The 24225-nt window shown below is 54.0% G+C and overlaps 1 protein-coding gene across 2 annotated transcripts in view; it reads right to left on the bottom strand.

The window, feature by feature from the left end:
• SRGAP3 (SLIT-ROBO Rho GTPase activating protein 3) overlaps positions 1-24225 on the bottom strand; it is a 73446-nt gene that overhangs the window by 6000 nt on the left and 43221 nt on the right. The window contains exons 5-18 of one of the 2 annotated variants that reach the window (XM_066558387.1): positions 20885-21070; positions 19373-19501; positions 13767-13988; positions 13227-13328; positions 12805-13002; positions 11453-11537; positions 10906-10933; positions 9069-9171; positions 7042-7102; positions 6612-6689; positions 5487-5621; positions 4067-4172; positions 3212-3439; positions 2163-2242 (exon numbers count right to left, since the gene is read on the bottom strand). In XM_066558387.1, coding sequence (XP_066414484.1) covers positions 2163-2242; positions 3212-3439; positions 4067-4172; positions 5487-5621; positions 6612-6689; positions 7042-7102; positions 9069-9171; positions 10906-10933; positions 11453-11537; positions 12805-13002; positions 13227-13328; positions 13767-13988; positions 19373-19501; positions 20885-21070 — 1741 coding nt within the window. Of the gene's footprint in view, positions 1-2162; positions 2243-3211; positions 3440-4066; positions 4173-5486; positions 5622-6611; positions 6690-7041; positions 7103-7744; positions 7776-9068; positions 9172-10905; positions 10934-11452; positions 11538-12804; positions 13003-13226; positions 13329-13766; positions 13989-19372; positions 19502-20884; positions 21071-24225 lie in introns of both variants that reach the window. The other variant, XM_066558388.1, reaches the window with a different exon arrangement.

The raw sequence follows: 24225 nt of genomic DNA, 5'->3' as shown, positions 1-24225 counted from the left end.
CAATTCTTATTGTTGTTCCAGGCTCTCTGGGACCTCTCTCAGACTCACAAACTACTGGCAATTACAAAGAGCTACAAAGCAGATGGGGAGCAGCAGGAATCTCCCTCTGTGCATATGGCACCCTCACTCACATTGGTTACAGAAACCCATTATCCTCAAGCCTGAGATTTTGTCAAGCCATGTCAGATGCTGTGACCAAACCCCACTTACTTCTCTTCCCTTCCTTATCCTAGAGACAGTTTGGCCTGAATTATTGATGAGCAACTAATGCCCCTTTGGGGATCCCCATGGAAACAATGATACCAGCTCCAGCCAGGCAGCTGCGCTGCACCCCACCATCTGCAGCACTCTGCCTCACTGTTTCCCCGCTTTTCCTAATGCGAGCTCTACCAAACACCCGTGACTCAAACTGAGAGCTCAGGGCCTGAAATACAGGAGGGCTGAGGCAGAACTTCACTTTGGAAGGTCACCAGCACACCAGGGTCCTCTACGCCTCTGGGCAAGGGTGTCACCCAACGGCACTGAGGAGCCTGTGAAAGAGCCTGGCTCCCATGCAGATCCATTTCCAGCTGGGGAATCCTAAAGAAACCATTGCAACAGCTGCAAAGCAGCTAGAGTGTCTCCCTCCTCATTAACCAGAGTGACCCACACTGTGCCTTGCTTGGGTGGCAGAACTGCTGCCACTCCCCAGCCACCCCTGCCACTGCTGGAGCATTAGCATGCCTTGATTACCTGAGACAGTGGATCATTTCAATCCCCACCTGGAGACTGGCAGACAGAAAATGACAGCAAAACAGGGCAAGCCCCCCAGTTCCTCCAGATCTGCCTCATTTTCATTAAACATGGAAACTTGCTGTGCCCCATTACTGACTGTGGGCTCAGCAGCCATCAGTGTGTGACCCAACACTGCTCAGGAACCAAACCCCTGTAGAGGAGGGGACACCAAAGGAGGACAAAGGATGCTGCATCGGACCCTTGCCCCATTCCAGCCCCACCTGGGACAGGCCAGGCCACTTCAGCAGATTCATCTTCCCCACCTTAAGCAACCTCCACACGAGGGCAGTGTCTGGGAGCACCACAGGAGGATCAATAGAGATTTCTGGAGGAGACGAAGCCAGGAGAGCTCCCACAGCCCTGACACAAAGCTGGGCTACCAGCAGGGAGTGTATGCAGGGCAGGGGGAGAGGGAATATGTAAATCCACAGAATACAGCTGCTCATCTGCTCCACACTTGGCACCACAGTTAATCACTTGGGAACCCCAATCGGAGCCATTAACGTGGCCACCCAAGTGTGAAATTGGCTGCACAGCAGCTCCCTTGCCTCCCTTTGCCAGGCCTGTCGGCTCCTGCCTGGAGCTGAGAGCAGGCCTGGAGCCGCCCAGCCCTGCGTGCCCTTCCCTGTGCCCAGAGCCGCCATGCCCTTCCCTGTGCCCTTCCCTGTGCCCTTCCCTGTGCCCTTCCCTGTGCCCAGAGACACCCAGTCCACCATGCCCTTCCCTGTGCCCTTCCCTGTGCCCAGAGACACCCAGTCCACCATGCCCTTCCCTGTGCCCTTCCCTGTGCCCTTCCCTGTGCCCCGAGCTGCCTGGCCCACCATGCCCTTCCCTGTGCCCTTCCCTGTGCCCTTCCCTGTGCCCTTCCCTGTGCCCAGAGCCGCCTGGCCCACCATGCCCTTCCCTGTGCCCTTCCCTGTGCCCTTCCCTGTGCCCCGAGCTGCCTGGCCCACCATGCCCTTCCCTGAGCCCTTCCCTGTGCCCAGAGCTGCCTGGCCTCGCGTGCCATTCCCTGTGCCATCCTGCTCCCGTGGCCCCACTTGCCAGGTGAGCCCTCCCTCCTCCCCAGAGCCTCGCAGGGCAGGTGTGCTCTGCCGAGGCAGGACACAGCCAGGGTGGCAGCAGCTGTCGAAGCAGAAGGTGCTCAGCTCCCCAGGGCCCTTCCAGCACAGCAAGCCCTGCCATGGCTCCCCACCCAGGGCAGTGCCAGCGGCGTTCCCCCAGCCGCCCGCTCGCGGCTGGTGCTGCTGGCACGCAGGGAGCACAGCGCTGCCTCCTGCTGCAGCCCAGCCCTGCCAGCAGCCAGCCTCAGTCCGTGCAGTGCCCGCTGCTCTGCTGCATGCACAGCTCTGCTGGCACGCACCCAGCCCCTGCTCAGCCCTGCTCACCATCGTCACTGGTGTGCGGCTCTGTCCCGTTGTCGTGGTCCACCTCATCGATGGTGCCCGGCTCGCTGTGCGGGCTGTCACTGCAGAGGAACACAGCAGGCTGTCACACAGCAGGCTGTCACACAGCAGGCTGTCACACAGCAAGTGACACTGCTCCCAACGCACTCAGCACCCCTCATGCTGCCCAGCGAGGTGGTGGAGTACACCTCTCTGGAGGTGTACAAGAAACAACTGGATGTGTCTGGGCAACAAGGTGGTGTTTGGTCAAAGGTTGGACTCAGTGTTGGAGGTCTTTGCTGACCTAACTAATTCTGTGATTTGTGATTCTCTGATTTCAAACCACAGCAGATCCCTGAACTTGCTGAGAACAGCAGACACTCGCACCACAATTGCCAGGCCCAGAACGTCACGTTCTGCTGGCTCTTGTGTCTTTAGCAGAGTTTGGCAAAACTAACACAAAGTGACACCAAGTTAAATGCCCCATTCCCTAAATCACAGTGAGCTTCAGCTTTAGGTCCTCTGCTGCATCAGGAAGGATGGTGGCAGGTGACTAGTAAAAGACATGGTGAGGTCTCAGATATGTACGAAACTTGTAGAAAATCAGTTCAAGTATATTACTGATCCTGGCTTGCTAAATCCAGACCTGAATGCTGGGTTAGAATTCCAGCAACAAAGGGAACTGGAAGGTTTGGGTTAACCTCAGCCAAGGCATTTCATCCAACCAGCAAATTCTGATGGAACTATGGGGTCTTTACTCAAAATTTCCAGCCTAGGAGGAATTTGGACAGAATTTACTCAATATTCTGTTTTGCTGAACATGCTTCTGTGGGTCTACAAAAATAATCTTCATCAGTATTAGTATTTGCCCTGGAAAATGTTTCTTCTGATGTTTTTTACTGAGATTTAAAATACTGAGTCAGTACAAGAAAATGAAATACCTGGTGAAACTGCCTGTTTTGACTAGTAGGACTAAATCAAATGGTTCAGTGTGCAAGAGCCTCTTGGCCTGATGAAGGTGTTTGTACCCAGGAACCCTGCAGAGAGCTCACCAGTACTCCTCCCCTCCAGTCATGCACTTCTCGTAGACAGGCCCCTCCAGCTCCCGGTGGCTGGGGAAGATGCCCTCGTGGTGAATGATGATGGTTTTGATGACCTCATTGACATGGGCCTGGCAGGACACCGGATCCTGCCCGTCAGGAATGTGCATCAGCGTGGGCCCGAAGCAGATGGCCAGGTTGTAGGGATCCATCATGTTCTCATCGCTGTACTGGGACAAGCTGCAAGCACACGGTGAGGAGCTGCTGTGCCGTGGTCCTGCTTGCTGGGACACCTCCCAGCAGAGCCCCTGCCCTGGCACGTACCAGCACTGAGCTGTCCCCTCCCTGGGCACCGAGCTGTCCCCTCCCTGGGCATGCACCAGCACTGAGCTGTCCCCTCCCTGGGCATGCACCGGCACCGAGCTGTCCCCACTGCCCTGGCACTGAGCTGTCCCCAGTGCCCTGGCACTGAGCTGTCCCCTCCCCGGGCACACACCAGCACCAAGCTGTCCCCTCCACCCTGGCACCGAGCTGTCCCCTCCCTGAGCATGCACCAGCACTGAGCTGTCCCCAGTGCCCTGGCACTGAGCTGTCCCCTCCCTGGGCATGCACCAGCACCGAGCTGTCCCCTCCACCCTGGCACCGAGCTGTCCCCTCCCTGGGCATGCACCAGCACCAAGCTGACCCCTCCACCCTGGCACCGAGCTGTCCCCTCCCCGGGCACACAGCCACGGCCAGCAGGGCCGGGAAGAACCCAATCACAACTCCCCATGGCAACACCAGAAGGGACTCGTGCACCAAAGACAGGGAAGGCCTGGCAAAGGGGACAGCAAGGAGGAACCTGGTGAAGCAAGAAAACAGACTCACTGGTTAAGGAAAGCAAAGAGGTATCTCATGACCACGATGACAGCCCGAGGCAGAGTGACAATGATCTGCTGGATCTGGTGCACTCTCTCTGCAGGGTTCTCAATTTCTGGAACACATGGATAGAAAGCACATCCTTAAAAACCTTTTCAGGACCAGACAGCTCAGCACCACAGGGACTTGTTCCAGATCTAGTGGCCCAGTAAGTGAGGAAAACAAAAGCCTGTCTCCAGAGGTCATCTGTCAGTCTGGTACTAAGGTGCAGGCAGAGAATGGGGGACACTGCTCCTCCAGCAGGGAATTCCTATGTTCAGATGCAGTACGAACAGCAAATAAAGACATTTCCGTGGGTTTGATTTTAAAATAAATGTTTATGCATTATTCATTTCATTCCTCAACAACTCCTCTGTTCCTCAAAAGCCTGAGTCAATGTGACACTGAAAACAGAGCACTGCTTGCTTTTCTAGGGCAGATTTTTAAATGAGGTTTTTATTCAGGTTACCCTTCTGGGTTATGCATTGGATCCTTCTGAGCCCTTCCGCTCCCGTCTGCTGCTGCTCCAAATAGGAATTAGGAACTCCCAGGAAACAGGTTAGCTGAACCAGTGCTGAGTCAGTGCTGTCAGACTCACTGCTCTCCACTCCTCAGGGGTGCAGAGCCCAGAGCTGCCATCAGACACCTGCTCCCTCCCAAGGGAAGGGGGTGACTCAGGGCTGTCCTGCCCTAGGCTACCCCTGTGTTCTGTAGAGAGTTAATCCTGTGGCTGCTGTTCCACAGGAAGCAGAGGACAAGCACCAGAGCTTTCTGGAGCAGGCAGATCACACAGAAGTGCTTGTTCTTCTGGCTCAAACTATGCCATTTGCTAATCACAATAAAGTTCACTGACAACATGTAGCTAGGCTGCCATTTAATCAAAATTCTGAGCAAAATCTGGCCTCAATACCAAGATGGAAAGTTTTGTAGTATTTCACACACGGAATTTTCCCATTTGATTTATCCCATTATTGCCTGCTGGGTTCTCTACTTCTTCAGTTTGGTTTTACAAAAGAGAGTATTTCCTAAAAAAAACCCCAACTAAATACAAACTGGATAAAACCCTATGCCAATAGATATCTGTTCTGACACCCAGAGAAACAAACTCTCAAAACACTTGCCCTTCTCCCAGAGCAAAATGTTTCAACTGGGCATATGGAATTAACAGGGTACCAACCACCACTGCACACACAAGGACAGCCCCATGTGGACTCTGGAAAGTGCCTTTTGACCTGTCTATTGTCCTTGTGCCTTTGAGGAGCTTCCACATAAACCCCCAGCCCTGCAAGAGCAAAAGGAGAAGTTCTTCACCCTGCTTAGGCTGGGACACTCATTTAGTGCTTCTCTTGTCCCACCCAGCTCTCCACAAAGAGCTGTCACATGTACTTACTTATAGTAGATATCAAATCTTGAAACCTTTCCTTAGGAAAGAGGGGGTTTTCCAGTCCTCGGAAATACAGCTTCAAGACTCCAGCCACTGAGTTAATGTCTCGTTCGTTCTGGTCATCAGCGAGGGGGTCTTCGCCTGCCCACAGAAAAGGTTTTATATCCCGCATCCCCATCAAGCTGGACTAGCACAAGTGGTTTTCCTCATTTAGTGGAACACCCAAATTTCCCAGGGTTCAGAAACCCTCCTCATCTGCAATGGCAATGCTGATTTTTCCTGAAAACCAGTTTTACTGGGGGATTTCAAACCTTTCCTGAGGACAAGGATGATATTGGTTGTTTCTCCTTCACTGTTTCCAGCTCAGTGCATTCCTTCCATTTACAGCACCAGCCCAGAAAGCTGAGGAGGTCTGAACGACACAGAGTGAGAGGCTGAGAGGACAGGCTTGGCTGGAGGATACAATTACACCTCTGGAATGGAACCAACAGCTCTGGATAGCTTTGTACTGACTTAAATCTGTGAAAGGCTTTCAGTGCCCCTGAGATTTGGATACTAATTCATCTTAAATTGGATGTGCAAATCCTCCAGCCTTTGACAATCCTAACACTGCCTTATCCATTGGCCCATCCACCTTCATCCTGATCCTTCCAATGCTGCTCAAGGATTAAGGGTCACTATTCCCAGCAGGACTGTCCCTGCCACAGTTCCCCTCCACTCAGGACAGCAGGACTGCTTTCCCTTTCTCACTGGCCTGGCATCCTGAGTGTGATTTTCTCAGCAGACTCCCTGGCACCAGGCACAGGGAATGCTGTGCCTCCCTTGGCAAATTGCTGCAGGAAGGATGAACATGGGTCCCCAGCAAACACTCTTATGGCTCTTGTGTTTTTAATGACTGTGGAAAAGACCTCTGCACGTACCCCTACCTCTCATACTCCTTCCCTGGGTAACTCTTCACTACTGCCAGAGACACAACACCGGGAAACTCAGAAGGGATAAAACCTGCTCATGTCTCATAGCACAAAGGGCTTTAACACAGGCTTTACAGCCTGGCTAATGCACCCACCACCTCCCATAAGGATCCTGCTCAGGCAGGACATCCTGCTGTACCTGCACACTCCAGCTACACACCTCTCTCAAACGAGTTCTTGATGTCATTGACTTCCACCTGGGAGCCGGGGACTCTGAAGATGCCCTGTTGCTGGAGGCCTGGAAGAGAACAATGCTTTAGGAGAGATTTCTGGAACTGCTGGGCAATACCTGCAGGTCAAACCAGCAGAACCCAGGAGGTGATGCACCAGACAGGCTTGGACCAAGCAGGGACAGCCTGCTGCACCCCACTTCTGCTCGTATTCTCCAACCACAGCCCCCAGATCAAGGTGCTGAAAGGGTGAGGGCTAATAAAACCTCACTGGCGGCCAGTCAGCCAATGCCAGTGGAATTCTAAACTGAGCCATGGAGAACAGAGTGCAGGCAGCCCTGGGAGTCCCTGCTGGCTCTCACTGCTCACTCAGGTACTTTCTCCTTGGCAGGCTGCTGGGGCTGTGCTGAGCCAACTTACCATACAGATTGATGTAGCGGATGCAGCTTTCTACAACAAGTGGAATGGCCTGTCCTGAATCCTTCAGGAAAGGAAAGGAAAAGAGAAAAATGACTGGTTTGTTGCTAACAAAGCATGGGAAATGCATTAAAGATTGCAAGACCAGAGATTTGAAAATTAATGCTGTGGAGTTTAGTAAGAGGACAGGCAGGAAAGGAGGTGTTACAAACATGGAGCCATCAAAGAGCGCTGAGGATACCGTGTACAGCCAAAAATGCCCAGGAAAGCTGTCACTAAGGTGTGTGAAACATTGCTGCTCCCTGTCTGGCTCAGACAGGAGACTGCCACGAGGGATCACAGCTATTCCACCCCAAAGGTGGAATGCTGGGCTGAAATAAAACTTGTGCTATACCTGGCTGATGGAATAAGCTTCCCATAACACAGCTTACAACAATATTTCCATCAAAGGAAAGAGCCATTGTCAGCAGGTGCTAAAAAGCCCAACAAACACCACTGGGTACAGAACCAAGTGCCTGAGTCTGAACCAGTGGTGAGTTCTGGCTTCTCCCCAGGCCCCTTGTGGCAGAAGCTCAAGGGGACCGTGGGCCAGGTCTGACAGCCAAGGGGACACATTCCTCTTTGGGTTTTTCCAGCAGAGCACAGTGGCATCTCTGGGCAATTCCCTCTGTCTCACAGATGGGAATCTGGGGTCTCCAGTAAGTACCTGATTCCTCGTTCGTGCATTCCTCCTTCCTCTGAGCACAAAAAAAGCAGCAGAGTGGAAAAAGAGAACAGATTAAGCAGGGATAAGTTCAGTTAGAGGTAAGCATCTCCTTCGGAGGCCGTGAATGCTCAAATGCAATGGCAGCTTAGCAAGGGCCAACACAGGCCTTTGGGATGTCCACCCTCCCTCCCAAACCCCTTTGGCACGCTGCATCCCAGCCTCGGTGACCTGCAGGGATTTCCTCCCTGCCTGAACCTGTGGCCTTCCCAGGAGCCTGAGGACAGGGACAGCCCTTGCCTGGGGCACTGGGCAGCCATGGGGGCACTGGTGACCAGGGGACATCTGGGCAGCTGCCCATGACCCAGCTGCCTGTGAGGCTGTACAGCCCAAGGGCAGGCAGCCACCCCCCAAAGGGTCTCTGCTAGCACGGGACAGTCCTGCTCAGATGGATCTCTAGAGCAGGTAATTCCTCCTTCTCAGTGCTGAACAGGCTGGGATTTAATGAGCATTACTTTTTTAAAAACCAGTTTAAGTCAGGAGTAATCACAAATCCTAACGGGATTACAGGCTTTGCCAGTGAGGTCAGTACTCCCCGTGCTGGTGCTGTGTACAGACACTGCCCTCGGGCTTAGGGCTGAGCTTGAGGCAATAAACCCCAGCCAGATGATGCCTATTAGTCACCTAATCCAACAGTTTGTCTTTACAGCTTCTCAAAGTGTTTTCCCTGAAGCTTTCTCCAGAGCAGGATTACAGGACACCACTGTCAGCAGCTGGCAGGGGATGAGCAGCTGGGCTGGCTGCTGCTGCTGTCTTTGTGTGTAAGGCTGAGGGTCACCTGTCTGCCCTCCAACATGGACACCCCTACAACAGGACTTCTACCCCAGGCTGACAGTCCTTGAAAGGGGGAAACACTTCTGGGGTCATTTTATCTTCCTTCTCAGCCACAAGGATGGATGAGCACCAAAAAGAGGAAGGGGGTGTGTCTGCTGCTCCTTTGAGGGCTGGGCTGAGCTTGTGCAATCTTTCTTCCCAGGATGGGTAGAAGCAGCAGGACAAGGAGGACACTCAGTCAGCACTGCCTCATAGTGCACATGGCCAGCAGCCATGGGTGGGGTCTGGAGCACACCCATGATGGAACAGAACACCAGGAATGCACCAGGGGAACTATGGAGAGAAATCATCACCGAGGCAAAGCCGTGCTGGCCACGCCAGCTGGGTGCAGATGGGCCAGAGGGACCCCTGAGGATGGCAAGCAGCCAGGACAGGAAAGCCACCATTCCATTCCCAGCGTTCACAGACACTCCTACTGCAAGCCAGCAAGTACCTTAATGAATGTTTCCATATTGCCGTTAAAGAGTTTATGATTATACACTGAGAGAGGCCTAGGTCTCCTCATTTTCTGTGGCTTAGGGGGAAGACAGGGGGGCCTGGGAGAAAATGGAACAAAATAAATCAACAAAACACCAACATAAATGCAAAGACAGGGCGAGATCTCACAGGTTATAACTGAGAATAAGAAATCAAACAGAAGAGTCCCTCTGCGAGGATTTGATGTGTAGCTCCACACACCCTGCAGCCCCTGACACTGGTGTGACCCACATGGACACCACTGCAGCAGGAAACCAGCAGCACTGGTGGCCAGCTGGATTTAACACCTGCCTCCCACCACCGCCAGCTCAGCACTCCCTCAGCCTGAACAGGCACCAAGAGCAGCTGAGGAGATACATCCAAAATAAAGAATATATCCACAGCTATCCCAGAAAACGCTGGGGTATTCCTGTTCCTAAACAGATTGCACTCTGCTCACAGAAAGAGGCCAGAATGAGGACAGTGGGAACAGCCCCACAGTGCTGTATCTAACTTTTGTTTGGAATCCCAGGGATGGGGATGAAAAAACACCACGAAATCCCAAACAGATTTCTGCCCTGCCCTCTGGCCCAGGCTGTACTGATGTCTGCAGGGGAGAGAACACGACTGCAGACACACACAAAACTGGGTGCTGGGAGCCTTCATGCAGGACATCTCATGGAACAGACATGGACACTACACAGAGCTCAATGCAAAGGGGACAGCAGGGGTCTGCTGGTTCCTTAATCAGATGCCTCTAACTAAGCAACGTGACTGTACACTCCTAGAGGTTCCAGGCACTCCTTTGAGGGGTAACTGAGGAGCAGAGGTGATGCTGCCTGTTGGAGCAGCCCTGCCCCACACACTGCAGGGACTGTGCCTGCAGCCCCAGGCAGGGCCCTGCACACAGCCCCGGGGCCCCCAGTGCACACATGGGAGCAGGGCCACTTCAGCTCCTCCGAGTGCCACACTGCACAGCCCTGCTCTCTGAAGGTGGCTCTCTGTCCTGACAGCACCTCGGTGCCCCGCTGGTGCCCAGCCCTGGTGCTGGCAGCACAAGGAGCCTCCTTCCTGCCTGGCAAGGCAGCCCAGGCTGCACCATCTGCTTCTCCACTTCCAACAGGGAACGCAGCTTTTGGGGCTGCTATTATAAATTCTATCAAACACAAACAAGGTTGGAACAGGCTGACACATAGAGAGCATCTTCTAGGGAGCTGTTTGGAGGCTTTGCTGGCCTGTGTCTCACTGTCAAAACACCAGCACACTCCTAGCAAGCCACTGGAGCTCTGGGGAGATGCTCCATGGACTGGACACGGATCAAAGCCTCCTCTCTGTCACATCTGCCCCAGCCCTATCTTCTGCAGTAGAGGGATGAAGTCTGTGATACAGGCATGCTCTGCACTCATAGGTAAAGCAGCCAGAGCTGGGAGAGGATTTCAGGGAGGTATTGAAGTCCTCAAAGGAAGAGGGATGGCAGGGAGTGAGTGGACACCTTGGTGTCACCCTGTCTGAACACAAGCCCACCTCAGCTACGCTCCAGGGCATTGCACTGTGCTGACAAAGCACATCCAGGCACATCAGAGCCAGCCAGCCAGAAACCACACTGCAGCAGAACCAAGGGCTGCTTGCCATCCCCCTGCGCCCAGCACTCCAGGCCATGCAGCTGGGAAGCAGGATGTGGGCACAGGGACTGCCAGCACAGGGGCTGAGCCCCACCAAGCTGCACCAGCAGCAAAGCAAACCCCCCTTCCCACAGCCCCCTCCTGCCAGTGCCAGCCCTCCCCAGGAGCAAGTAAGGGGAAGAAAGCGCTCACCTGGTTGTTCCACACTCAGCTCTTTCACCTGTAAGAAACACAAGTTCCCATCATCCCTCCACATCAGCCACCAGCAAAGGACTGCAGAGCACAGCTGCACAGGAGCTCACACCCTCTCTGCTGGCTCCTACCCCCCAAGGAATGGCTTCCAGCAGAGAGAAGCTGCATCTGGGGAGGAGAGATGCCCACCTGGTGCCCCCACCATTAAAAGACAGATTAGAAATCTGGAGGGAGATGAGGGAGAGGAAGGAAAGAGGCAGAGGTGGGAGTGAGAGGCAATCTCTGCTGCTGGAGAAGTAAGCCAGCACTTCAGCATACAATTTCAGATTCAAAGAGATTTCCCCATGCGCACTCCCAAAGAGAACTGGGAGGAGAAGTCCAAGGAAATCATGGTTTTGTGTGTCACTGGTTAGGCTGAGCAGCAGCAGGCAGGCACAGAACCCTCAGTCACTCAGGAGAACACACACAGGGGAGGCTGGCAGATGACACTTGCTTTAAACCCTCTGAGGTGATGGGAGGATCCTCCCTGGACCTGACCCCAACTCACCTTCTCCCAGAGTTTGCTTCAGCAGGTCGTGTTTAGCCTGGAGCTTCGTGATGAGGTTACTGCCATTCAGATACTCCTTAAATTTCTGGAATTAAAGAACAAAGGGGTGAGTTAAGCACACAGCCCCTAATGGATGCTCACTGCTGCCTGGGGGCTGCCGGGGGGCTCAGGAGGCTGCAGGCTGCACCAGCTGTGCTGCAGGGCTCAGCAGGGTCTGATCACTTCTCCCTGCTCCAGCCCCTGCCCTGATGGTCTTATGAGCCTGGTCTCCTTGGAGCTGCCCCTCCTGCCTGGGAACGCAGGGAGGGACAAAGAGTTCAAAGCTGGCTTTCTTTTGTCAGGCCTCTGGGAACAGCCTAGGAAATCAAAGCAGCTTTCCCTGCACTGCCAAGGCTTCGCCTCTGTGCAAACCAACAAAGGCAAGCAAGAACTCCCAGTGCTGAGCCCTCGCAGGCAGGGACTGCCAGGTGCCCCATGCAGCTGGGGACACTGTGCACAACAACTGCCATCCCCCAGCGAGGCTGTCAGACACCCAGAACACTCCAGAGCAAGGCACTACACAGGTAAGAGCACAGAGGGAGACAAGAGATAGAAAATGGAAGATGGAGAATGGGAAAGAGCAAATCTCTGCAAAAACCATTAAAGTAATCCCAAGCACAATTCCAAATGAAAATTGCAATTTCCCCCCAATTTACATTAATATTACTAAGAGAAAGCAGAAGCTCTTCTATGCATATGTAATATACCACAAGATGCTGTTAACCATAGGCTATGACCCACACTGAAATGAGGGAGAATTCTGGTGAACTCATGGCTGCTGTCTGTATTTCAGGTACCAGAACAGAGACCTGAGCCCTGCCTGGGAGTGCAGCATGAGAGCTGCAGGGCAGGCACACACACCACAGCCCTGCTTTTGTGCCTTCCTTGGCATGTCAGCAGCTTCAGCTCATCCCTGGGCCAAGGGCAGATTTAGGCTGTAAAGGCTAGAGAGGAAGACTTGGCTCATAGTTCACAGTCCTGAAGGCCTTCCTGAAGGGACCCTGGACGGTGGCCCATGGTGAGGCCATCTGGAGTCTGCACCCTGCTCTGACCCTCTCCTACTCCACTCAGTAACTTTTGAATCTCATCTGGCTGCTCCAGTTGTTCCTTCAAAGAGCAAAACAAGGCAGACACTGGATTGTCAGTCCCTGTGTAGTGCCCTGCCACTGAAATGCATTCCAGACCCAAATCTGACAGAAGACAAGTACTTAAAGAGACTGAATTGGTTCTTGCTCTTCTCTAATGAGCACTTAACTGGGCCTCAGCCCTGGCAATTAATGCTTCGTGTCCTGTATGCCTGAGCTGAGACTCACAGTGAAATAGAACATTTCAGTCTCCTGCTGGTTGGCTCTCCTCTTGGCAATGTTGATTTTGCTCATGTAGGTCTCTGATGCAGCTGATTTGACCGACTCAGTGGAGCGGCTGTGCTGGAAGGCATCTGAAACATCGAAATCTTCCACTGTCAGCATGTCCTGCAAGGTCTGCATCGTGGCATCCAGCGTTTTCCGTACCTATCGGAAACAGGACAGAGTGGGTTTGAGGCAGACTGGGAAAAGGACGCATCTTGAGCCAAAACAACCCCTCAACAGGCAGCTGCTGAGCCCTGGGCTAGCACTGGCTGCAGTCTGTGGGCACTTCCAGCTCTGCCATAGAAGGGGCTCCACACCTGAGCACACCAGGAGAGCTCCAGTGGAAGAAAGGCTCAGCAGTGCTGCCCACAGAGCCCACCTCTTACCTCTTCATTCTCTATCTTGAGGGTGGCCAGCCGAGACTGCAGCTGGTGGTACCGCATCAGCAGCTCGGTCTGCACAGGCTGCTGGGCGCTCACCTGGCACACCTGAGACAGGAGACATTCCACGGGTCATGCACGGACCAGACACACATTTCCATACCCACACCATTCCCTCCAGCCCCCACAAGCTCCTGGCAGCCTCCAGAGAGGTTGTGTTGCCATGTGTCCCATGAGCAGTGCCCTGGACCCCGGCCAGCACCGAGTGTTTCTGCCATCTCCCAATTACAGCAGGTTAATCACAGCTCCCCTGTGCAGATCTGTGGGGCAGAGAGAGCCAAACCATGGGCTCCCTAATTGGGACAGACATGGAGCAAAAGGTGGCCTGAAAGGAGGAGCCCTAACGAGCCCAGAGTCTCATGAGGAAAGGACACGTGAACAGCAGTGTGTGAAGGCAGCAGAGAGGGGTGAGGATCTGGAACAATTCCACAGTGATGGTTTAGAGAGGGCCAGGCCCCTGTGCAGCCCCACAGGTGAGCACGTTACCTCATCCCCCATGTGAGGCTGGAACTCGAACTTGAGCGGCGGGCAGAAGACCTGGTTGCACATGTCCATGACGGTGTGCTTGTCGCTCCGCGCGTCCAGGTTGTCCACGGCGTTCTCGATGACGTCCAGGCCCTCGTGCCGCGACGTCTCCAGGTTGTACTCTGCAGACAGGTACGTCCTGAAGGTGCGAGCGAGGCTGGCGTGGAACCCCAGATCGCAGCACTGGGAAACACAAAGGAGGGTCGGGTCACACAAACTCCCAAAGCATTTTGCAAGGTTCTCAAACACAGATGGAAGTTGAAGCAAGGCGTGGCAGCGGACACCAGGCCCTGTGGTGTGGGCACATCCTGCTCTGTCCCTGGGCAGCTGCCTGCCTCCCACCATGGAGCAGCTCCTCATCACTCTCATGTCTGTCTTAGGGAAAATGATAAAACTTGAGTTAACTGCTGCCAAAATACTGTACTTTAGACAAAAAACTGGTTTTAAACATTGTTCCCACTATAACTGAATTTGGCATGTCAAGTGTCATACCAGAACAGGGATTTGCTGCCCTGAAAGCTCCATCAGAGCTGAGCCAGTCCAACCTGTGACCAATCCCCACCATGTCACCCAGCCCCGAGCACTGAATGCTGTGTCCAGCTATTCCTTGAACACCTCCAGGGATGGAAACTCCACCACTTCCCTGGGCAGCCCATTCCAGTGTCTGACAACCCTTTCCGAGAAGAAATACTTCCTGAAATTCATATTGATAAACTCAGAGTGAAACCCAAAAACTCAGCTGGTGCCACAAGCAGCTCTGACCCAAGAAGCCATCTCATGCTTGGTGCCAATGTGAGGTGACACCACTCAGCTCAGATCACATCATGGCAGGGCTGTGCTGGCTTCAGCCTCTGCTCAAACCAGCAGCAGCAAAGCTACACTGCATCAGTTCCCAACCCCACTGTCCCTCCTAGTCTTTAAAACCTGTGAAAACCCATGTGCAATAATGAGCAGTTTTGTAAAAACTATCAAATTGTCACAGCTCTCCATTTATCCTGCTTCTGTTTAGCCTCTAATTACATTAATTGAGAGTATGGGCAGCTATGGACTGGCACAGACCTGCCTTAAAAAAATCAACAAGCAACACAAAAAAGATAAGGGGTGGATTTTCATTTGCTGCTTGGGGCAAATCCTCATTCTGTGCTGCAAGTCTTTCCTGTGAGACAGTTTCAGCATGAACACCTTTATGACCACTGCAGGTTGTACAGAAAGCCCAGAGCTGGAACAATGCAGCCAAGGGGCTGCACACAGACGGGGCAGGGACCAGGGCCAGGACCCCTGTGCCAGCACTGGGGGAGGACCAGCACTGCTGCCCTGAGCAGCTGACCACAGCCCTGTGCCCTGGGAACGGACTGTGCGTTGCTCAGCACCTCCCACCCCCTGAAATCACAGCTACTTTGCTACAAAAACAGTCCCAGGAGGAAACATGGGTGGGAATTCCCAAAGCACACAAAACCAAGAGGTACTACAAGGCAAAGCACGGAACGGCACACAGCCCGAGCAGAGGGGCTCAGGGCATTGCCAGCTGCTTTTAGGACAAAATTCCATGTGAAATGTTTCCCCTTTTTTGCTGCTGGGCTCGCCCTGAAGCTGGCGGTGATTTGCAGTGCCCAGAAATCAGCTGCTCCTGAAAAGCAGGGCAGCACCTCCTGCACACACTGCAGCCCTTGAAGCCCCTGGTGATCAGCACGGCTGCTTCACACACGGGTGCCCAGAGAAGAAAAGACGGAGCAGGGATTTCCACGCCATTCCCAGAGGAACACACAATAGGGAGGGGAGAAGAAAAAGGAAGAAAAAAAGACTTCAAACCAATGCTCCCAGCCCCAGAACAAATGGCATTTTCTCACCCCTCTCATCCCTTTGATGGCAAATAAATTAGAACCACAAATAATAATCCTGGCCCTTCCGCAGCGCCTTTCATCTGCCAAGCTCAGAGCTCCCCAAGCATTAATTCATCACGGCTGGTAACACCCTGCAAGGGCTGGAAATATCCCAGTGTTCAGCTTGAGAAACAAACCGGCTCCTGCAGCTCAAGCAGGCACATTTGGCCAAAACGCCATGGGAGCAGCCAAATACCTGTGTGCCTCCCACTGGCCACCCAGAGCTGCACGGGGGGCACTCCTGGGCTCCGGGAGAAGGAAATGCACACAGTGCTCTGTGGCTCCAGCAACACAGTCCCTCTGTCATCTGGGAGGCTGAGCCTGCACATGACAGAGCTCAGCCAGGCCCACGCCTCGGACCTGAGCAAGTGGAACCTCAGAGTAACACCTGAGTAGCACCTGTGTGCCCTGCAAGCCACGCCCTAACATCCCAGCAGAGCAGTAACGCCCCTGCCTCCACAGGACCCTGCCTGCAAACAAAGAGCCCAACTCATTTGCTCTGCTCTGTTCCCTCTTCTCTGCATTTTTTTCCTTATCTGCTTTTAAAAAATATTCTGCATTATTTTTAATTATATGCATAATACAAAATAATTATATGTTTATTTTAATTTCTAGCCTCTACTCTCTTGACATTGCTGCAAAATCCAGAGCTGTACTGTGCGGCAAGTAAATCACAGAATCCTAGAATGGTTTATGTTGGGAGAGACCTTAAAGATTATTCAATTTCAACCACCCTGCCACGAACAGCAACACCTTCCACTAGCCCAGGTTGCTCCAAGCCCTGTTCCAACCAGGCCAGTAAAGCCAACTGAGGATATTTGGCATAACTATTTCAGCTGCTGTTTCTGTTCCCTAACTTGACTCAGCTAATTTTTCCAGGGACCAAGCAATTCCATAGTTCCCTGTAACGCTGAATTTCCTCAGAGTTCCCCTCCTTTCCTGGCTTGTCTCAGATACAGCAATCACTAATCCATAGGGAAGTGGGCTACTGCTCCAGAAGGACTCAGAGGAGGCTGCACACGTTTTGGCAGATCAGTTTGTATGCAAACTGCCTGTTCCATTTTCTCTGCTGAATCTAGTGATACCTTTCATGTGACCACTTCAAACTATCTTGCAGCCATTTCCCAGAGAACTCCAGAGGGATGGATAAGGAGCTTTATCTCCTCTTCACATACGTGGCTGAAAAGATTAACTTGGTCACACAGTTAATGACAGTAATGAGACAAGCCCAGGCACTTAAACAGGCACATTTGTCATCCGAGGAGGAGGCCCCGTGGTGCACTGACAGTCCAAGGCTAATTTGATCTATCTCTATATTCCTCCCTTCCTTTCTAGGACAAAACAACAAGGCCACAGGAGGCAGAGGGGCAGACGGCTCTGCGCCCCTTCACGGCTCCTCTGATGGGCTTCACAGTTCTCATTAAGCCACAGCCCTGCGAGCCTTCTCTCCCTCCCTCCCTCCCGGAGCAGCTGGGGCCTCTGTCTCGCCAGAGCAGGAGAGTGGAGCATGGCTTTGTCACCAGACACTGCTCTGCAGGGACACCCAGGGAGCAAGTGATGGCAAGGCTGTGCCCAAGAGATGACACTGAGGCAGCTGGGATTGGGGGAAACGCCGGTAAATTGGCTCTGCAGTGTCCTGACGGTTCGGATTTGTGTGAAACCAGCAGCTGCACGTGGCAATTTGTACCGGAGATGCAGGGGTGTGCGAGCCCTGTCGCCTCTCCTGTGTCCCAGAGAGGCAGCACGGTGCATCCCGGGCTCAGAGCTGCCCCAGGCTCAGACTGGGGCCAGCCGGGCTCAGAGTGTGCCCAGGCTCAGAGTGTGCCCAGCCAGGCTCAGAGCGTGCCCAGCCAGGCTCAGAGTGTGCCCAGCCAGGCTCAGCGTGTGCCCAGGCTCAGAGTGTGCCCAGCCGCGCTCAGAGTGTGCCCAGCCAGGCTCAGAGTGTGCCCAGGCTCAGAGTGTGCCCAGCCAGGCTCAGAGTGTGCCCAGCCAGGCTCAGAGTGTGCCCAGCCAGGCTCAGAGTGTGCCCAGGCTCAGAGTGTGCCCAGCCAGGCTCAGAGTGTGCCCAGCCAGGCTCAGAGTGTGCCCAGCCAGGCTCAGAGTGTGCCCAGGCTCAGAGTGTGCCCAGCCAGGCTCAGAGTGTGCCCAGGCTCAGAGTGTGCCCAGCCGGGCTCAGAGTGTGCCCAGGCTCAGAGTGTGCCCAGGCTCAGAGTGTGCCCAGGCTCAGAGTGTGCCCAGCCAGGCTCAGAGTGTGCCCAGCCGGGCTCAGAGTGTGCCCAGCCAGGCTCAGAGTGTGCCCAGCCAGGCTCAGAGTGTGCCCAGCCGGGCTCAGAGTGTGCCCAGCCAGGTCCAGAGTGTGCCCAGCCAGGCTCAGAGTGTGCCCAGGCTCAGAGTGTGCCCAGGCTCAGAGTGTGCCCAGCCAGGCTCAGAGTGTGCCCAGCCAGGCTCAGAGTGTGCCCAGCCAGGCTCAGAGTGTGCCCAGCCGGGCTCGGAGCGTGGCTCACGCAAGCTCAGCTCACGCATCCAGTATTTTGTTTCTTTGGTGAACAGACTTTGTAATTGGGGAAATTTCATTGCTCCATGTTAAAGATGCTTTAGCTGAAGTCCCTGAAGGGATTTCTAGAATGTGGGAGAAATGCCATCTGCTGACTCCAGAGGAAGTGTCAGTGAGGAAATAAAAGTTGGGAAGAATAATAGAAACAGACAGAGCTAAAATGGAACTCAGCAAATCTCCAGAAAATCAAAGTTCAAAAATCTCCACAAAACCAAGTCATTCTTGCTTAAAAAATAATTGAACAAAAGAAAGATAGAACATGCACTGCAAAAGCAGAAAGCCTGCAGATAAATCAAGGTGTTCTCATACCCTGCCATTCAAATGTCTCCAAGATCAACTTACTTGTTTTTTAACACATCTTCAATAATAAAGAGAACAAAACATAATGAAGAGTATTTTATCATATATGAAAATCTTGAAGTCATTGGGGATTTGCATCAGACTTACTTTAATTCTCAGCAGTGTAACTACATGCTAATGGGGTAGGAAAGGAGGTGAACATTCAAGCAGCTTTTTAAATTGTACATTTAGGTAATGATGGTAACTCAGTGCTTCAAGCTCAGCTATTTATGCACTCACTGAGGCAACTCCAGCAGGCAGAAACTGCACAGTGAAATCTACACACTGTGGGATGCCCGATAAAGGAAGAAGCAGAAATCCCTTCTCTGGGTAAATCCCTTCTCTGAATCATCTCAAAGCAGTTTGTAGGAGTCACCAGCGCTCAGTTCCTGCCGTTGCCATGAAGCTGCCTCCAGCAGTTCCTGCCCTGAGGCTGTTCCCTGCAAGGAGCACCGGGACAAAGCCCCAAGGCGCCTTCCCCACCAGGACAGCGCTGCCACGTGTGCTGAATCCCCACCAAAGTCACCGGGTCATAGAGAGAAAAAACCCCTCTGGCTCAGCACCACAACGAAGGCTGTGCCTGACCTTGGGGAGCATTTCTCTGTCTCCAATCCAGACTAACCAATGGGCCAAGAAGAAACCTCAGTCTCCCCTGGCTCACCCCAAGGCAAACCCAATTGACAGGACACTTCAGCCCCAGTTAAGAATATCCTAAGGCCCCAGAGACAGCCCTTCAGCAGCACAGGGTGCAGATAGGAGCCCAGCAGGCTGGCTGGGCCCAGGAAGGCACTCACATCAATGAGGTCGGAGACGTCGTGGATGTAGTACTTGCTCACGGCCGCGTTGGTGGCTGCCAGGTTCAGCAGGTAGTCATTCCTGGCTTTTGTACACTTCAGCTTGTTCTCAGAATACTTGGCTTGTCTCTGGAAAAGCAGAATGCAGTGTCAGAGCACAAACAGGGTGGTATTGGCACAGTTTCTCCTGCCCAGACCCCCACAGCACCCTGCAGCCTGGGTGTGATGAGGTAATTACTAAAACTTGGTGTCTGGTATGAAAACAGGGACCTTGCCAGGGTGGAGGAGATCCCATCTGAACACCCCTCGCACTGCCAGCCAGCCACGATGAGTGCATCCTGCTCAGAGGTACTTGGAGCCCCTGAGCACAGCTGCTGCTGGGGATTTTGGCATCAGTCAAAACCAGAGGGCCAAATTTTCCCCCCAGAAATGCTGACATACGTTTGGACTTGCTCCAGATGTGTGCAGCTGTATCAAAGTGGAATCTGGCCCAGAGGCCCAAGCTACACAATTCAGAACAGGACCCAGAATTCAAAACTGTAGGAAAGCAGATGTGCTCCAGATCTGGGACATCTGCTCAGGCAGATCCCTGCTCTGAAGGCTGAATCAAAAGATTAACCCTTCCGAGAAGTTCACTGTTAGAAATGTCCCAGGGCTGGGTGAGCCAGTGAGCAAAGGCATCCTGGTTGGGGAAACTGTCTCCTTTTCTCCAAAATTAACACAAAAACTTGTGGAGATCGTGAGGTGACAGGGATTTGCTAAGGCCAGAACAGCACAAAGGGTTTTGCCTAGCAAATCCATCTAAATACTGCACTCTCACTCCCAGACAGTCTACAGAGGAAGAACACTGGTATTTCATAGATCCAATTGTTTTTTTGCTACCAGGAGTCAGTGCCTGAGCGAACCCAAGGCTGTGGTTCATTTTTAAAAGCCCTTTTTCAAAGAACACATCCCAGACAAACCCCAGTTTTCCAGACCAGGGTGCATCCCCACACAGAGTGGGGCACCCTGCTGCACTGCCCTCCTCAGCACAGCCTCTGGGGTCCCAGTGGCACAGCCAGGCCCCCAGCACGCCGTGGCCCGAGCTGCTGCTGGAGAAGCAGCTCCAGCACCTCTCCCTGTCCTGTGCTCCAGCAGCCATTGCCCCCAGGGCCCCTGTCTCAGCTCTCCCTCTGCAGAGACAGCCAGGAGGGTCCACGTGGCTGCTGTGCAGGTCCACCCCTCCACCCAAGGCTGCACTGCCTGTCCCTGTCATGCCATCCTGCCTCTGAGTCAAGCCTTCTCTGGAAGCTGGTCCTGGCCCTTCTCCACAGCCAGGAGCAGGGATGACACCTGTGATGGCCTCCTTGGGTTGCCTTCAGCAGAACGCGCACACCAGACACCAGCCCTCCCAGCCCCTTCCCAGAGATACAGGAATGGCCTCACAGACAAGGACAAGGCTGAAGCCAACCCCCACTGCCTGCAGGGAGCCCCAACCCCAGCCCAGGTCCCTCTTCCTTCCTTCTCACCCACCTTCTCCTTCATCTTCTCAATCTTCTTGACGGAGCTGCGCCGCTGCGGCCGGTCCTCATGTCGCAGCAGGTTCACACTGATGTCCCCTGACTTGTTGAACTGCTTTTCCTCCTGCTTCTCTGCCTCCTTCAGCTTGCTCTCGGCGCTGATGCTCTCTGCGTGGTACATGTGGTAGGTCTTCATCACCTGCAGGCACAGGAGGTCATGAGCCCCCGGCCCATGGTCACCTGCAGCACCAGAGCAGGACAAGCCAGCAGCCCTGGGCAGGGCAGAGGAGCTGTGGGGCATTAAGGAACATAGTGGGGAGGAAAGCTTGAGAGATGAATCCCAGCCCCAGCCCTATTTCTAGAGGCTCCAGGCTGGCCTAAGAGCTGTGATGACACTCGGTCCCACAGGGGGGACATGATCCAGCCCATGCCTGCAGTCAGAGCACGGTGCGCCTGCCAAGAGGGAAATAAGGAATAACCTCAGAGCTCTGCAGCTGGGATAAGGGTCTCCATGACAAGTGACTGTGAGGGAGGCCACAGTCACTCTGAACACCCTTTTGACCTAACCCCTCTGTTCCTACACTTGGACTTGCTAAGCCATCAGCCAGCCCTTGCTCTGCCACCCAGACAGCAGAACCACCCAGAAGTGGAGGAGCTGCAATCCCCAGGCAGAAATGGGGTTTATCTCCTGTCACCAGCTCATCCTCCCCTTGCTGCCAGCAGCAGGCACAGGCAGTGCCAGCATAGGTGCAGCAGCACCTTCTCCTTCACATTCCAGATCCAGGAGGGATGATGCTGATCCTGGAACACTCTACAGGCAAAACTTCCAGCACAACCTCGCCTTTCAGAAACAAGGGCCCAAAGGGCACACTGGATCATTTTAATGGAGCTGGCAAGAGGGACACATCTGCTCCTCTCTCTTTATGCCTTTAGTCACACTGTCCCCTTCCATCATCTCCCTTCGGGATGTGGGTGGTTTATTTCACATTGCCTTGACACAGCACACAGTGCCTGACTGCTCACTGCAATCAGCCTCAGCAGGGCTGGCACTGCAGCCTGGGACATACTGGGACACTGGGACACGCTGGGACATGCTGGGACACACTGGGACACGCTGGGACATTGCTGGGACACGCTGGGACATGCTGGGACACGCTGGGATGGGCTGCCTGAGGCCCAAGGGTTAAAACAAGCAGGAGTCCCCAAAGGCAGGGGATTTTTACACAAGGCTTAATGAAGCAAACACAGCTTTCCTCAGCTGCCAGCAGGACCCAGGAGTGTTTGACTTGGAGCAGGTCAGGCTGAGCTGCAGGACCCCTCCTCCTGCCAAGCACAGCCCTCAGCCAAAGCAGGCTCCCAACGCCCTTCAGAGTGCACAAACTCCAGTGTGCAGGGACACCCCAGTGTGCAGGGACACCCCAATGCCAGGGACACCCAGCTCTGCATGGACACCCCAGTGCAGGGACACCCCAATGCCAGGGACACCCCAGTGTGCAGGGACACCCCAGTGTGCAGGGACACCCCAATGCCAGGGACACCCCAGTGCAGTGACACCCCAATGCCAGGGACACCCCAGTGTGCAGGGACACCCCAGTGTGCAGGGACACCCCAGTGCAGGGACACCCCAGTGTGCAGGGACACCCCAGTGTGCAGGGACACCCCACTGTGCATGGACACCCCAGTGCCAGGGACACCCCAGTGTGCAGGGACACCCCAGTGTGCAGGGACACCCCACTGTGCATGGACACCCCAGTGCAGGGACACCCCAGTGTGCAGGGACACCCCAGTGTGCAGGGACACCCCAATGCCAGGGACACCCCAGTGTGCAGGGACACCCCAGTGTGCAGGGACACCCCAATGCCAGGGACACCCCAGTGCAGTGACACCCCAATGCCAGGGACACCCCAGTGTGCAGGGACACCCCACTGTGCATGGACACCCCAGTGTGCAGGGACACCCCAATGCCAGGGACATCCCAATGCCAGGGACACCCCAGTGCAGGGACACCCCAGTGCAGGGACACCCCAGTGCAGGGACACCCCAGTGTGCAGGGACACCCCAATGCCAGGGACACCCCAGTGTGCAGTGACACCCCAATGCCAGGGACACCCCAGTGTGCAGTGACACCCCAGTGTGCAGGGACACCCCAGTGTGCAGGGACACCCCAATGCCAGGGACATCCCAGAGTGCAGGGACACCCCAGTGTGCAGGGACACCCCAATGCCAGGGACATCCCAGAGTGCAGGGACACCCCAGTGTGCAGGGACACCCCAATGCCAGGGACACCCCAATGCCAGGGACACCCCAGTGCAGGGACACCCCAGTGCAGGGACACCCCAGTGTGCAGGGACACCCCAGTGTGCAGGGACAGGCAAGGGGCAGTGAGCAACGGCTCCTGCTTGGCCCTGAGCTGCTGCATTTCCAGACCCCAAAGATTCTTAACACAGATTCCAGCCACATATTTCAAACTGCCTTTTCTGCAGTGAATGTCACAGGATCCACATAGACAGAAGATTCCTGGGATTTTCTTAAAGAGAAAGACCAGAGGGTTTCACTGAGCCCTCCTCACCCTCACTACCTACATCTTGTTGTGAACACACAGAGGGAAGTGAAAGGAAAGTGCTGCATATCAGGGCTGCAGGCAGCAAGAGAGAAGGCTTCTGCAGCACGCAGAGAGGCCCTGACACGACATGACAGAGAAGCCCAACGAGTAACAGGGCTCCCCATTGCAGGGTTCTGTGAAATCTGAAGGTTATGGGACAGTTACCCAACCAAAACAGACACCTTAAACAACTCGCTGTGCTCCTCACCAGCTGCCCTGCCACACAGCTCACTCCTGGAAATTCAGAGCATATTTCTGTTTATATCTGCCTTAATTTTGGCCGGGGCCAGCCTGCGGTGCAGCAATCAGCCCTGATCTGCAATTCCCTGGTGCCATCTCGGTGCCTGCAATCAGATCAGGCTGTCCCTGGCCTGCAGTGCTGTGACACAAAGACAAACTGCCACAGCTGCGTCCCGGGGATCCTTCCTGCAAATCAGTTAATTAGCTGCAGCCAAGGAGGAAAAATATGTTCCAATGTTCATTAGTTATTTAACAACACGAGTTGTGTTTTCCATATTAATTACACGTTCTGGATAAAGGCTGTTGCCAAAATACCGGCCATAAATGGCACTGCTGGCAGTCTCCAGCTACAAGGGCTTTGTTCTCCTCAACAGCTCATCCCCAAGGTTCTGACCCAGCAGAGGAGCCAGAGCAGAAATGGGGGGACCGTGTCAGGTACAGGCTCAGGCCCCCTCAGCCTTCTGCCTTTACCAGCTCCAGCTGGTACCTCTCTCTGGAATCCATAAGGAGGA

Source organism: Molothrus aeneus, chromosome 12, assembly GCF_037042795.1.
Source record: "Molothrus aeneus isolate 106 chromosome 12, BPBGC_Maene_1.0, whole genome shotgun sequence".
Taxonomy (NCBI): Eukaryota; Metazoa; Chordata; class Aves; order Passeriformes; family Icteridae; genus Molothrus; species Molothrus aeneus.
This window is presented reverse-complemented; position numbering and strand designations above follow the sequence as displayed.